General features: G+C 33.7%; 1 protein-coding gene across 3 annotated transcripts in view; it reads left to right on the top strand.

Annotated features, from left to right (window-relative positions):
- Positions 1–16,618, top strand: part of LOC108755440 (regulating synaptic membrane exocytosis protein 2) — a 167,328-nt gene that overhangs the window by 137,721 nt on the left and 12,989 nt on the right. For all 3 annotated transcript variants that reach the window (XM_018498441.1, XM_018498440.1, XM_018498442.1), the window contains 2 exons: positions 15,726–15,904; positions 16,224–16,439. In XM_018498441.1, coding sequence (XP_018353943.1) covers positions 15,726–15,904; positions 16,224–16,439 — 395 coding nt within the window. The remainder of the gene's footprint in view (positions 1–15,725; positions 15,905–16,223; positions 16,440–16,618) is intronic.

Below are 16,618 nucleotides of genomic sequence, written 5' to 3'. Positions count from 1 at the left end.
AAATCTTTTATATATATATAAAAATATAAAAAAGAAAAAGGCATGCAGCCAATGCTGATTTACGTTCATTTGCATGTTCGTTTATTTATAATTTTTCGCCCGTAAGGTTCTAATTTGTAATATTTAATCGTTGAAGTACAATATATAAGAACTCTGAATATCATTGACGGCACTGGTTACTATCGGCTGATATCGATCGTAGGACTTGTCGACGCGACTCGAGAGAGCAACTTAAATTTATTAGCACGTTGTATATGATCCCTTTAGGCCATACAGCAGCACTCGTACAATCACTAGCAGAAATGCGCGTTACGGTGTACGCCACTTCGTTTTCTTCGACGCAATCGCGGGGGTGTTCTTTCATGTACGCCAGAATTTTACAAAACACTTTTACGAAAAACGTGAAAATTACGAAGAGACAATTTTCATTTGATTACTCAATAAAAAAATCGTACATTTACAGAGATAAATGTAACGGATATTAAAGAAATTGTAACAAAATTGCAAATTTTATATTCCATTATCGAAAAGAGATGTTATTCGTTTATTATTCATGCCGTTATTAACGATTTTAACGTCATTATAAATATTAATAGGATAGGATCGACAGTATTATTTAGAGAAACGTATCTATAGTTGTAAAGTTAAAGGGAATTAAAATTTCTCGTTAAAATGCTATAACCAATTGAGAGAATTCACGTTTCACGTATCGTTGGCGACCAAATTCGCCGTCCTGGAATTATTCAACGCTACGAGTTTCAATTTATTCATTTTTTTCCTCCCCCCGAGCGTCATTAATACGCAGAATTTCGAATGCTACCGAGACCTGTCGCATGTTAAAATAATTTAATCTGTTAGCTCTAAAACCCCAGCACCCGGCCATCGCATTTAGCGTTAATTCGATCGTTTACCGATGTATCGCCGATTCATTCCGATACGGCGCGGCGTGTTATCGGTCTATCCTATCGATCCTTCTAATTAATTATCGCAACCGGACACGACAGAACGAATCGGCCGGGTGTATAATTACATCGATCAATCGCGAGCTTACGAACACCTCCGTCCGTCGGTTTCGCACATAATGGGGGAAAAAAGCAAAAATGTCTAATGCGACACCGCAACCGATTTCTGTCTGAAAGAGAAAAGCTTTCGTACAATCAATCGTAGAGAATCGCCGTGTGAGCAGCCCGTATGCTCATATCGCCTCCGAGGATTTTTACGAAAGTCATATCCGTTTTCGCGAAGAGTCAGCATCGGTCGCGAGATTAGGCATCTGGGAACACGAGTGATTGAAATTTTTAACGTCTTAAAAAAGATTCGTCGTTAGACTTCTCACTTTAATACCACAGAACGTCAAAGGTTTGATAGATCCTACATATATCCGTAATAAAAGAAATTTGTAATACGAACACACAATTAATGAATTTTATAAATAAAATTAATTTTTAGGAAATTTATAATATACGAGATTGTTCACTGCAAGTTGTTAGTATGTGTGCGTTTAATTGAATAGATGTATTGCGTTGATAAAATATGTGTAATTCAGGAAACATGCGGGATCTTTTGCATATGAATTAGTTCTACTAATTGGAATTACAATTCTAATAAACAAGACTGTTAATAATAGAAGCTACAATAATTATTGTAACAATAATACGGATTGATATGTATAAATCAACAGATATTTGATATAAAAATGACATATAATTATTGACAAGCATGTTAAAAATAAATATATTGTATTAAGCAATGTTGCAGCAATCAGGAATACGATGAATAAAATATAAATCCCGCAGATTCTTGCAAAAAAAAAAACAGTATTAATTTTTCTAAAATTTCTCTATGTAGATATAAGACATTTTATATAGCAATAGTTCTCTATTTTTAACGATACTATACTGGTGCTATCGTACTGATGTATCTCATCTCAAAAGCCAATAACAATTGATCCAGTGTAAGATTAATGACCGATAAATCTCTATTATAATCATTGCATACATATTATAAGCCTTTAGGATCACTCGTGTTTCCAGAAACTCATCCTCTTTTTTTCTCGAGACAGCGAACGGGCGGAAGCGGAACTCGCACGGCTCCTAGATATTAACGCGAGCTTCGAGACGTAGAAGCGATTGTAAAGCGCGGATCAACACAGGATGAATCTAGCATTTTAGCGCAGTTTTAGGTATATTGGATGTTTTGATAAAGTACTTACCGAATTAAGAATTCTTTATCAATCGGCGTAAATCCGTGAGTGGAAACTTAAGTCGAAACTTGGTTTGGATAATTTTACGAATTTCTCTCGTTAAAAATTAACAGAGTACGTACAATTATTTCCAAAGTTTTTATTTATCGCGCAAACGCCAACTATTAAGAGTATTGCTATTTCCAATTTTCTGAAACGAGTTTTGGAAACGCCTCGGTTAAAAGTTGAAAAGGTTAGCTCTGCAAACTTGCCCAGGTTTCGACTTCATTGCATCACTTGAGATGCAATGATCCACGGATCCCGCCTGGATATATCACATCAAGCCAATCATCTTCGATCGGCCGTGTAAATATTACTTGATCTACAGACTAGAACTTTGTTATGGACCACTGTATCTCTCGCGAGAGATTTTTGCAGTTGGACCAATAAAAGTCTATATAGAATATAAAACTTGTTCAAGCGCAATTCGCGCATGTCTGACACGAAACGTCATTTATAATTCTAACAGTGTGACAAATTGACTCCATGATCCTCCGTGTTAGTTTAATGAACACGAAGTGCTCGATTCACGTAATAAATCATGAAAAAAAAAATCTGGAAATTTGGGATTCACTCTTTATATATGTATGTGCTTGTACACGCATCAACTATATTTCTATTTTTTTTTAAATTTTATATATATCGTACATTTTTAAAATATATAATTATAAAAAAATCACTCTCTTTGAGTCTGTATTAAAAAAATGTTTGATTGAGTTAATTGGAATTTTGGTTGAAAATGGACGAATCAAAATTTTTTGGTGGGGATGCTGGAGCACCGAATTTGATCGATTTGCCGTAAAAAAACGTACTTAATTACAAATAAAATATTACGTACAAATAAAGCATTACATACATTAAATAAAACATTACGTAAACATTTTCTTGCTCTGTTAATTCTATATATCGCATGAATGCTATGTACATTTAGATCGTATTTTTTCATTCACTTCTCTTATAAACTTTAAATTCACAATTTGAAGATCCCATTATATTTTTATAAATTATTCAAATGTAGGAAAACCACTTTTTGTTTAGATATATATAATTCAAGAATTTAAAAATATTTGTAAAGAAATAACCTACATTTGTAAAGAAATAACAGGAAACTGTAATTTAGAATTTTTTTTTCTTTTTCATATCACTTGTGTTTTCCCACAACTATTTGCGTTTTTTCTATTTTATTCTGTAGAGAGATATTTTATTCTTTTATAAGGAAAAACACAAAGAATGTATGAAATGCGCGTTATGTCAATATTACAGACGACTCTAGTATCCCTTTAAATCTACTAGAGTTCTAGTTAAGACCGGAATTTCTAGCTGATATAATCAGAATCTTCTGATTCGTCCATTTTCAATTAGACATTTTTCTCAATATATAAATCTTTTGGTAATACATTAGATAAATGGTAAATGATGATTTAAATTAAAGATATTTTCCAACAAAAGGGGGGCACTATATCTCAATATAACATGCGATTACATATGCAACATAAAGAATTCTCTAAATTAGCGCTTTCCGTGAGGCATACGCATTCTTCGCTCGAACAAGCCGTATATTACCGTATATTAACAGATTTCTACCTTTATGAATGTTAAAGGTTCAGATGGTATTCACGCAGATTTATCAAGTACGTTTAGACGAAATTAATTATGTGTTTTAAATACGATTATCGAGAATAAGACTAAGATTGCTACAATGCTTAGATTTAGTCGCTGTCGACAGCTTTAGGGCGCAGCTTTTCGAATCACTCGAAAAAACGCATCCTTTCTTTTTCATCTTTATTCTTATAGACAGAAAAAAAAACCCACACGTGCGTTTGTCATCAGTGCATTTGCCGAAATAGTCAGGAATACCTGCGAGAGCGTGCATGCGTGCAACGCCGAAGATCAATGAACATTGTTGATTACGGTATTCGAACTATGATACTCGAAAAAATCATAAGAAAATTCGTACGTTTGAAAAATAACCACTGAAATTGCACTGTCGTGTTTAAGTTTTCTCACAGCGATTTAGAAACATTTTCTTTGTCATTTATATCAGCTGCGAGAGAGAGATATACGAAATCCACAAGGAAATATTTTATTTCTCTTACGTCACGGGGTAAACGTAAGAACTCGCGCAGACGTAATCCGATAACAAATTGTACGCTTTATCTAAATACCTTGATTCTAGATGTTTCTCGGTGCTTCCTTGATGTTCCTGGATGTTCCTCAAACTTCTCGATGCTTCTCAATGTTCCGTGGTCCTCGATGTTCTTCACTAATCCTCGACGCTCCTCAATGTTTTTCGTCACACTTTATTGATACGCGAATGAAATACACACGCACACACACAAAATGTCAAGTTTTCCAACGAATGATGGACAGCAATCCGACAGAATCCATCACGAATGCAAAAAAATAACACTTCGCGATCCGTTCAGTAATTAACATACAATTTTAAATCTCGATATAGAAACAGGATATAGAAAAAACAATGCAAAATTTTCGTAAAGTATTGCGAAATAATCCCAAGTAGAAAAATCATTAATATCAAAACGACGTTAATCTTTAAGTGGATAGATGGCTACAATATTCTACACATAATTACTTTAAAAATCTTGTTCTGGAAGAGGAAAATAAAAAGAATTGCCCAAAAGTTTTAAAGTTAATTATTTATACATTTCTCTATCTCTATAAAAATAGAAATAATGTAAATTTATATCTCTATGCATACTGTTAAGACATAAAAATAAAATTTATTTGAGATGCCCTACTTAAAAGTTAAAATCATGACTGATTTAAAAGTGATTTTAATAATCACTTTGGAAATATTTTGACGTCATTTTGATTTTATGATGATCTGTGTTCTGCTTGGAACGTAAATATCTAAGTAGAACACAAAGTAATAATAAAATCATAATGATATCATATATATGACACGTCATTTAATACTTAAAAATGAACTTATATAAGTAACAAATAAGATCACAATGATGCCCACATGATATTATTCTGATTTTTATTCTACTTGAGTACTTTCTTTGGCAAAAATAAAAATTGGAGCGCAAGTTGAATGTAAGAGGAGAGTAACAGAAACGTAAACGAAACTTCTAAAAGTTGAAACAGCAAAACATAAAACAAGAATAAACGTCTATTTTAGTTTACGTTTTACAGTCTTAATTTTCTTCTGGATGTTTTGTTTAAGCGATGTTCACAATGAGATTCTAAGACGTAAAATAAGCTTGAAATCTTAAGTCGTAATAAATTGGTCGAACGTGAGGAGAATAATCAACTATAATTAGTTAATTTCTTACGGATTAAAGGGATCCTAAAGCCTGTTTTATTGATCTAATAGGACCTACACCTACGATTTACGTCAATGACACCATCACTATACACATTACTACATCAATATCGCGTGCAACATACGTACAAATTTTCTAATTAACTAATATTTCATATTAAGTATCTAAGCCTAATTCTAACAACTCAATATTGATTGTTCATGTGATCCTTAGTCTGAACGAAGATTGCTTTATGTACAAAATAATAAAACTTTTAATAAAGCATTGTTACAAGTCGACACCAGAAGCCGATAAAAAACTAATTTTCCAACTATTTTTATTTTTGATACAAAGTCGACCGGATTGGAATATATTATCGTTTATACTCTAATTGTAGAAAAACATTTTTTTAATGTGTATGATAGGCAGTTAGAAGAATATTTATTTGAAAAATAAACGCTAAAACATAGACGATTTTAGGATCCCCCTTTAAGGCTAAAAAATTAAAATTTTACACCTTAAAATATCATTGCAGACGCCACTTTAAGCACTTTCACTTCTCATCTAAAATAGTCGCACAAGCTGTATCGCATATTGTATAAAAATGTTACAGAAGTACTGTTTCTAGTTGTACGATTGTTACACTCGCATATCGAGGAAAAGATATAAAATTTATTTGTAAAAAATATATTTATTTTACTAAATAAATTTTTATTTTATACGGCAAAATAAAATTTTATTCCTAGCAAGCGAGCCATCTATTTTATTGACTTTTTATTGACAATAAATAAGAAATATTTCACAAAAATGTGTATTTCGTCGTCATAATTAAATTTTTGAAGAAAGCAAATAAATAACATTTGCAATATAATATATTATAGGACTATATATATGATAACGTAAATTAGTACATGAATTCTTGCAATCGCAAAAAGTTGAAATTGGCTCAATTCCGTTTTATATACATGTGGCTTTATTCCGTTGATAAGAGTTTTTGCACTGACAATAAGAAAAAAAAGACAAGTATTGTAAAGCAAATGTTACTTCAAACTATAGAAATTAAAGCCTTAAACGGTCTAGCTGGATCTTAATGTTTGTATGATTCTTATGTGAATTTATATATTACGTATGTATCATTAAGATCCAGCTAAACCGTTTAAGACTTTGATTTTTATAGTTTGAAGTAATATTTGCTTTGCAATACTTGTCTTTTTTTTCTCATTGTCAGTGTAAAAAACTCTTATCAACGGAATAAAGCCATATGTATATAAAACGGAATTGAGTCAACTTTAACTTTTTGCAACTGCAAGAATTCATCTACTAATATTACGCTATTACTAGAAATAGTACTCCTACGAAATTCTCATACATAATATTATGCGACACAGCTTGTGCAATTATTGTAGATGAGACTTTACGCTTTTGTCATTCTCCCCTTACATTCAATTTACGCTCCGATTTATATTTTCGCCAGGATTTCCAAAGACCAAACGGAAAAATTGCCGCACTGCCGTCTCTCGATTAATCTCAGGATGATCTCTCGATGCTCGTTTTGATTTCTGTGAATCTCGGTACCGGGTATTATAGACACGCATTCGGGACACTCGGCGAAAAGTTCATATCGAAAAACGTTAATATCACACCTCACGTTCACACGATCTGATACGTACACAACAATGGTCGCAAACGAACTGATACTCCCTGGTTTAGTGCGTACTCATCGCCTGCTCGACCGTGAAAATTCCGAGAAATTTACGGGTCGTCGAAAACAACGAAAATTCCGGGAAACGGCGCGTCACGGAGACAGCGAAAATTCCGAGAAATGACGCGCCGTAAGTAAACATGGTGGCGCGGCGTAATGATAACGTCCGCAACCCCTTACAGGCAAACGAGCTCTCACTGTCTTGATTAATTCCTCGATGAGCAATGCTTACAATTAGATCCTTCTCGACACGGCGTTGAATAGAAATGTTTTCCCAGTATTTGGACGAGCGCGCATGTCGGTGAAATACGGTGAAACATTCGTGTTGAAAACTTGAATTCGTCTCGAACAGACGCCGGTCGAACGAAGTGAAGTGCGTACATTGGCCCACCTACTTTACAAAAATTTAGTCTATAATACACACAATGATTTTCCCGGTCTTTTACTACGCATGACGGGTCATTCGTTGTCCCGCAGTAATTTTCATTCCTTCAAATATTCAAGAATTATTAAGTAATTCTTACAAATATTTTAATATTTCTAGAAAATATTAAATAAAGAATTTTTGGAAAATATTATAAGATTGTGTATTTAAAAAAATTATAAATGTATGAATGTATAATGTTATAACTGATTACTTGATGTTCCTAATTTTTCGAAAAAAAAAAAAAATAAATATGCGGGACACGAATGGCTCAATCATTTATACTAAAGATTACTGGATAATTTAACAATTAAACAAATTCGTGCCGAACAACAGTGCTTTTAATACTCCAAATAAGTAAATTAATCACTACCTTCCAGTACTTTTCCGTAAAGAAAACGACGCTGAGAGACGCACTTGATCGCGATCGCACTCGAATGGTTCAATAGATGGACCATGAAACGATTATCGACGAACAGAATAACAGATTTAACGTTTACAATACTCGTTTACAACTCTCGCACGCGAAATCAGTCTAGATCCGGCGAAAAAGACGCAGAAATGTAGATCGACCGCGACTACGACTCGTCCACTCGCCGCCGTTACGTAAACTGATCTACCGAACTCCAAACAGTTCAAACTTGACCAATGACGATCGTCGTTTCAACTCGCGCGTCATATACAGTGCGCGAAAAAACGGAAAGCGCGACGGTTTGTCTCTGGAATGTTAAAAGATTATGTTGATAACGTCGAAATAACGATTAGATTGTAATAAAGAATCAAACAGTTCTGAGTTTGGATGTCCTTAAAATAAAATACGTCGAAATAATAATATGAAATATCGGTCACGTAACTGTTTTCTTTGGCGCGTTTTTTACACGATGTGAAAAAGTAACGAATTTCATGCAGATGTCTACGTTGTTCAGTTGCTACGTTCAGTTGTTTTGTAGGAAGCGTGACATTCTTGTTATCTGTTGTGTGTGCATTCTGAAAATATCTTTAAAAGTTGCTTTTGAAATCACATCCAATTTTTTTCTATGCGAAGAAATTTAATTTGTTACGTATCAACAATTTCTTTAACATATTTCAGTTGAAAAATAACGAATTTCACGCAGGTGACTATGTTTCTCAATACGTTTTTTAGAAAGAGAGTGATACTCGATCTTGTTGCCTTTTGTTCATGTGAATCCTAAAAATGCTTTAAAAAATTACTCTTAATAATTATATTCAAATTTTCTTCGTATGAATCAATTTTATTTGTTATCAATAATTTTTTAAATATATTTTAGTTGAAAAAAATGTCTCGCAAATGACTGTGTTTCTCAATACGTTTTTTTGTAATACTTTTGTTGTCTTTCGTTTCTATGAATTCTAAAAATGCCTCCGAAAGTTACTTTCAAAAATCACATTTAAAATTTTTTCGTACGAAAAAATTTTACGATTTCTTTCTTATATTTTAGTTGAAAAATGACGAATTTTATATAGGTAACTGCGTTATTCAATACGTTTCGTAGAAAGAATAATACTCTTGCTATCCTTCATGTAAAATTTTAATATCCTAGAATGTGTTCCTCGAAAGGTGCACTAAATTCTCTCTCTCTCTCTCTCTCTCCTTCTCTCATATTTCATTAATTTTACATCTAATCTCTACTGCGTACATTTATAAAATACAAAAGAGGAAATTTATACGGAATAACGAAACTGCGTAAAATATCCGCTATCGCAGTTTCCGGAATTAACAGAGTTCATTGATAATCGGGACAGTTTGACGAGAGTGCGGTTTTATCGCCCATGTAAGAAATAACAGAAATCTACATATTGTGCACCGAAAGTTTTCTCCCTGTTCGCGCCCTGTATGTCTCGTCGAAATTCGCGAGAGCAACAAGACGAATCTATGAACGGTGTCTCTAACATGTGTACCATTGTTACTTTTCTTAGAGCTCGCGCGTGTCTAAAGACCGATACATCTTCGTCCAATGTTGCAGCGTCGATTCTAAACGCCTCTAGCGAGAGTAATGACGTGAGTCAGAAACTTTGTTAACGTAGGGAGATAGAAAAAAATAAAAGCAAACCTAACCTTACCGAGGCAGAATAATTTCTGCGATCTGTTGTTTAATTAAGCGATGTAATAAAATTATCATACTATGTCTCTATGTGAAAAATATAATAGGTAATCGCATAAATTTTATAACTATTAATAACATTTAGTGTTCTTAGGGCTAACAAGTACGGGATCTATCGACTTTTCAGCGCGAGCTCTACGATTCATCGATTTTTGTACATCATATGTACTTTGTAAATAGACTTGAAGTTTATGATGCTAATCGTTAACTTTCCAAAAGACATATTTACTTGTTTAAAATGTATTTATCGTATTTTTAATTTACATTTTTTAATGAAGCAAAGTAAATTCAAAATCAAGGGAGCTTACTCGCGCTTGAAAAATCACGTAAAAGCAGTCGTGCTGTCTTTGAGTCTCTTTGCAGAGTATTTAAAACGGTAAAATTGGATGATATAGTGATGTGTTCGCGGATATCCTCCGGGATTCTCCAGTAACGTATGCGGTGGCGTAAATGGAAAGGAAAAAAAGAAAAAAAAAAGAAAAAGAAAAGAAAGACAGCGCGAGCGTGCCCGTCGCTTTCGTGAGAGAGAACGAATGTCACGCTTTTCACTTTTCGCTTTACGTCAGAGTGGCAAGAAAGACGTGTGCTGTACAATAAACGCGCGACGTGCAAAAAAACACGACCAAGATTCGAGAAAAACGCGTAGCGCAAAAAACGAAAGTGTCAGTTGGGGCGAGTTGTGTCGTTGCTGTTCTCCTTTCTTTGCTTCATTGCTGGTTCTCGCGCGGAATAAAATCGCCTGGAAGCGATCCGTCGCGAAGCACTCGTATGTCGAATTTCGCACTTTGACTCCGTACCGACGACTTTTACTTTCGACAACTTGAAAGGAATGGAATAGTGTCGAGCGAGACTTATTTGTGTCAACATGTCGTGTATATTAATATTGGGAAACTTAAACGTTTTTTGTAACGCTTATTAAAATGATTTTGTTCTCACTGGACTCTATTACAGTCGACTTGTTCAGAACTTGAATACTTTCAAGTTCAAAGCATCTAACGAATGCGTGTACATACGAAATGCTGATATTATTAAATGTAGCGTTTTATTTACATATATGTTTCCTTTTATTTCGGATTTTCGAAATAAATACACGCTCGATATAAAGGAAATAATGCAAGCCGCATTTATAATAATGTTTCAAAGAGGTTCGTTTTATAGAAAATTACGTTACATTTCTCTCTATAAATTATAAATAAATATACGTATATACACATATATATGCGATACGCTCTTTAATTTCTCCCGGTAAAGCTGCTGGACACTGTTCCAGATTCTCTCGGTATAATTTAAAGCCTGGATTCGCGATGAGAGGCTCGTCCTCTCCTCGCTCGTGAAAAGAGCGGTCTCAAAAGCTGAACGGAAAGGAGAAACGGCGAAAATGCTAAAGGAGATTCTCGCGGAGAAGCTCGACTATATGCATACACGGAGGCTGTGGCACTCGATCTTTCTTTACGTAATTTACCCTGCCAGAGAAAGATCATATATATGTATAAATGTATATCCATCTTCGTCCCGCTGTTTCACTCTCTAACCGTTTCTCTACTCCTTATCACATTTTTGCACAGCTCCTTTTCTTTTATGTTAGGTACACCTCGCTCAGTTCGATGTCTCATCCCTTCTATTTTCACCGTCTCTCTCTTTTACCCCCTCTCCTCCCCCTCTTCTTCTCCTCCTCCTCCTCTTTCTATCTTTTGCCTCTAACTCTAATTCTTCTCATCCCGATGTACGATGGACTTACACGAGACTCCTCTCTGGATCTCTATACACTCTGCTCTTTGCTCTACGTTACTTTAAGTAAATCCGTTACTTCCACCCATACGAATGTACATACTCGATGTCATCTACGTTTCTTTATATTATACATATATATATATATACATGCATATACGCAATTATATGTCTCCCTGTATATACCCGCTAACAAAAGCTTGTGACCGCACCGTGTAAAGACATAAAGATAGATCTATAATGATCAGAGAACAAAAAAAAAAAAGAAAGAAAAAAATAGCAATAGATCCGCTGAGACGAAAGAGAAATGAAAAAGACGAAATGTAAGTTGTCCATGTTGAGCAAGTTTAGCATATTGGCCCTCCACGCTACTCTCTCCCAACTGGCACGAATTCTAGTTGTACGCTAGCGTTTTTTTCCTCCTTGACGGCTCGTTTCTCACCCCCTTCACTTTCTTTCTTTCTCTCTTTCTCTCTCTCTCTCTCTCTCTCTCTCTCTCTTCCCCTCTCTCTCCCAATTCTCTTACGTCTGTGGCTGTCTCGTTGTTTAGCTGAGTGATATTTCAGTTCCTAGATCGTATTACCAACTTCTCGCTCCACGTACACACACACTTGTATGGCTCTCTTTCTTTTTCTCTTTACTCTCTTTACTCTCTTTCCTATCTGTCAGCTATCCTTAATTTTGGTTGCGAGCGCAGAACACACGAACACCAAACTCGTCCTGAGTGATGCACAAATGCCAAACGTCCGAGCGCATTGTCATCTTTGCGAGAGATATCAGTAGTGGCGCGCTCGCAATTGTGATGCTGCGGCTGTACAATCAACGCCCAATATGCGATCGACAATTCAATATTCCCATCGATACGCAACGCGCTCGGCGAGCACGCGATAAACGAGTATTCAACGGCTCCGTCCGTTCGACTTTTTTACCTTCACGGGTGCTTGAATGCGAGCGTTTTTATCCAATGTTTCGACGACGTGACGAAGTCATATTTGATAATCTTAAACGGTAACGACGAACAAGCGCACACGCTCGGATCACTCGGATGGAAACGCGGGCGTTTGGTTGTTGTCACATTCACGCTTTTCCCTGGTATATAATATCTATACGGATGTAGGAAGTACTTACACAAGCGCAGATTTAATGGACGAACTTCCATCGAGTAAACATCGAATGAATTTTCCTGGGAGAGGTGGATGATGTTGCGAAACGTATCAATGTTGATCGATTATTATACTGGGGAAATGCGCGCTTTGGAAACAACCGTAGACTGACATTGTATAATACATTAACGCTTGTCGCAGCGGCTCTTCTTCGGCTTCAATAGAATTTCTATACGTGCAATTATAGAACGGAATGGTACACATCGATACACATGAAAAACGCTTGATAAACGTTGAAAACGAAATATCACGAATAACGAATAATATTAATAATAATTAATCGTTTAATTTTGCCTGAATTTATAATTAATGTATATCGGTTAAAAAACATTTTATAAACAATTCACGTAACTCCTACAAACGTTACAAAAACAGATTAATCTTCTAAGAGGATAATGTTCTTTAAATATTTGATTTTATATATTTTCATTAATTTCAACGATGCTTACTAAGCGACAAAACTTGCACGCGACAATCCTATTTTAACATATATAAAACTATTATGTGAAAAGATAATGAGAAACGATAGTAAAGTTGGAGGTTAGATTTTTTCGCTGTGATTTCTTCCCGGAATCTCATTGTCATCTTCATTAAAATTCATTTTTCACTTCCTACTTTAAATCAGGATAAAAAGATTTTCTCGCCCGCTCTTTTATTCGCGATAACTTTCCTATTCCCATTACTGAGACCGCACCTGTTAACAGGGATTCGTAAAAATAATCTTCAAGGATAATCCCATTCGTCTTCTGATCATTAATTATCTTTTCATATTGTATTCTCCATTTTTTCATTTTTAATGATACATTTAAAAAAGTATATTACAGTGATTAAACACATTTAAAGAATATTATAAATTTCACATAAATTTTGAAAAATTCAATAATAATAGATTCGCTTAATTTTTTAATTCTTATTCGCCTAATTCGGCTGTAACTTTTTAAATAGTTTTGAAAATTTCATTTTTTTAATTTACTAGAAATAATTAAAAAATTAATACTATATCTTTCAGACTAGTTCTCGTAAATAATTACCTTATCTAAACTATGTTATTTTAAAGTATAATTTTGAAATTAGCATATCATTCAAAAGTTTAACCGTAACATTACTTCACTGCATCAAATTTCAGTTTCAAAATTAGGATATTAGATTCGTATTTATGCCACAAATTCATATCATGTTTCTGTGAAACATTATATATTACATTTGAATTATAATATATATTGAATAGTTTTTGATAGAGAACAGTAATATGATCAAGTTTCTGCAACAAGTTCTTTTGAAAAAATGCACAAACGTACGGAAAATTTCTTTCAATTGTTAAAACACTAAATTAAAGTAAATTATACACAATAGTAAATTATACACAAATATATTATTTTTAGTATGCATTGTGTATGATTTATTGCAGCCGAAGAAGCGCATCGCGACGGTACACACTTGTTTGCTTGCGTAGAAAAAAAACCTTTTCAGTAAATACATATGTAAATATGTAAATATGTAGGAAACAGCTTACAGTTCGGGAAAACCGTACGTAAAAAGAGAGAGAGTGATGGACGATTTATGTTTTTTCGTAATAATAAAAGGCTTGGACACGCGCACGCGGAAAGACATGCGAATCTGGAATGCAGAGAAGATGTGTGAAGCGATGTCATGGAAATATCGGAAGGAAATATAAGGAGAGGTGAAGAAGAAAGGAAAATATATAAATCGTCGATCGTGACGAAAAAAAAAGAGATGAACGAAAATGAAAGCAATTTTTAAACGAACGTTTTTCTTGACTGTTTTGCACGTACAGGGTTATAATCTAAGCATCAAGAAAACACATCCAATGGATGTATCTTCTCGATGCTTTTGAAGATAAAAATATCAAACAATTATTTATGTTTTAATACTAAGTAGAGTTATTTTAGAGGCTGTTTTTCTATTAACTCTTTCAGACAATTTATTGTTATTTATATAAATAAATAATAAAAAAAATTCTATTGACATATTGCAATATTATTTAATTTGTTATTTTAATATTATTTTAAGATTGGTAATTTTTCATGAAATACGGACTATACTAAAAAATACGAAAGTTCGAAGACTCGTAAATGTAGAGGTTGAAATTTTTTAATTTTTGTGTATAAAGATCTAAGAATTAAAATTTTTTATCTCAAAGATATTTAAAAAGTTTTAAAATTATAAAAAACTACAGATTTTCAAATATATTGAGATTTCCCACGTTAATGTTTTGACTATGAGAATTTTCGTAATTTTACGTCTAGAATCTTTTCAATAATTTTGCGATATAGAAATTATATGATTATATTTTTAAAATTTTATAAATCTTGTAAAAAGAAACTGTATAAATTTATCATTTATAATATCAGATTTTGACCATAATTGAAAGACTTAAATTATTAATTAAAAATCAGAATTAATTAGATAAAATTAATGACCCGAATAAAGTTTGAAAGGGTTAAATAAAAATCAAATGCAAGCAAAGTAGATCGGCATCAGTACTTTTCTAGGGATTACACCTCTGTACATACACGATCACACACATAGTTGCTATATGTATAGTCTGCGACATAGAATGGATCTTGACACGAATAAAATTAAACCTCGAGGACTGCTCTTAGTTTGCTCACATTTTTCTTCTTCTTTTTATCATTTCAACAAAACTCCGCGAAACCGCTTCTGCATGCAAAATTAACTCTGCTTCGGTCTTCTTAACAACCGCGAGTGGAGCACGAAGTTCCGCTTAAAAAATCCTTCAATATGTTGTTTTTGCAGAGAGTTTAGATACCTTTAACTAGGTACTTTTATTTACGAGTTTTATCAGTATTACTGCTATTAAATAATCAGTGATTTTTTTTTGTTTAATTTCAATACTTATTTATAGATCCAGCAAAAGCTGCTTTCAATAACTCTCCGCTGTCGACATTCTATTATTATATTTTACATTTTAGAGATTACATTTAAATTGAAAAAAAACAAGGAATATTCGTTACCATTCGCTGGTTCAAAAACTTTTAACTCTTCGGATTAAGATATGTTAGAAACATTAAAACTGTTTTCCTATCTTTTAGGAACAAATAGCGAAGGAGAGGCAGGTGACCGGTCGAATACAAATCCAAGTTTCGTACGAGGCAGAACGCAAAGAATTGGTTGTTTCGGTTTTTATGGCCGACGACTTATGTGTGCGAGAAGACACCGGATTCGGCACCTTGCCGGAAGCTTTTGCTAAGCTTATCCTTGCTCCTCCATCGTAAGTCCATGGACATCTCATAAATTCTTGGATCGAATGTATCCGACTTTCGCGAAATCGATTTTTTACTGTCTAAAATGATTACAATACAAAACGAAATAAAAATCGTAGATTATTAATACTAAAAGAAATTACATGAAATTAGACATAGATCGATATTTGAGAAAAGTTCCACGTAAGCGCAATTAACGTATTTACTATGTAATTTTCCAAGAACTTTACCAGATTAATTTTGTTACACATATCCTTTATTTGCTCTATGCTTCGAATCTTCGATGCTTAAAATGAATGATTGATTAATCACTCGCGACCTTTACAGCGGCGAAACAACTCCGCTGAAAACTATTGTAGCTGAGCCGACCCAGAAACCTATCTGGAACGCTACATTGTTCTTTACCGGAGTTGATGGCGAGAGCCTGATGGAACGTGCGATCGAGGTGACTCTCTGGGATTACTGTCCCGATGGCGATAATGTGTTTCTTGGCGAGTGCACTGTCGATGTTCAGCGAGCACTTGAAAATGATAGAGCGGTTTGGTAAGTGCGTTTGTCAAAAGAGATTAAAGAATTTAAATAACTACAATAGTCATAATTTAACACGTAATATTTAATATTTACAATAAAACGATTTTGCCAGCTAATTGCTATCATTGCTATAATATTTGAAAATTTTTATAAATTAAATAAGATTTAATAAAATTAAGTAATTATTTTAA

Source organism: Trachymyrmex septentrionalis, unplaced genomic scaffold, assembly GCF_001594115.1.
Source record: "Trachymyrmex septentrionalis isolate Tsep2-gDNA-1 unplaced genomic scaffold, Tsep1.0 scaffold87, whole genome shotgun sequence".
NCBI lineage: Eukaryota > Metazoa > Arthropoda > Insecta > Hymenoptera > Formicidae > Trachymyrmex > Trachymyrmex septentrionalis.
This window is presented reverse-complemented; position numbering and strand designations above follow the sequence as displayed.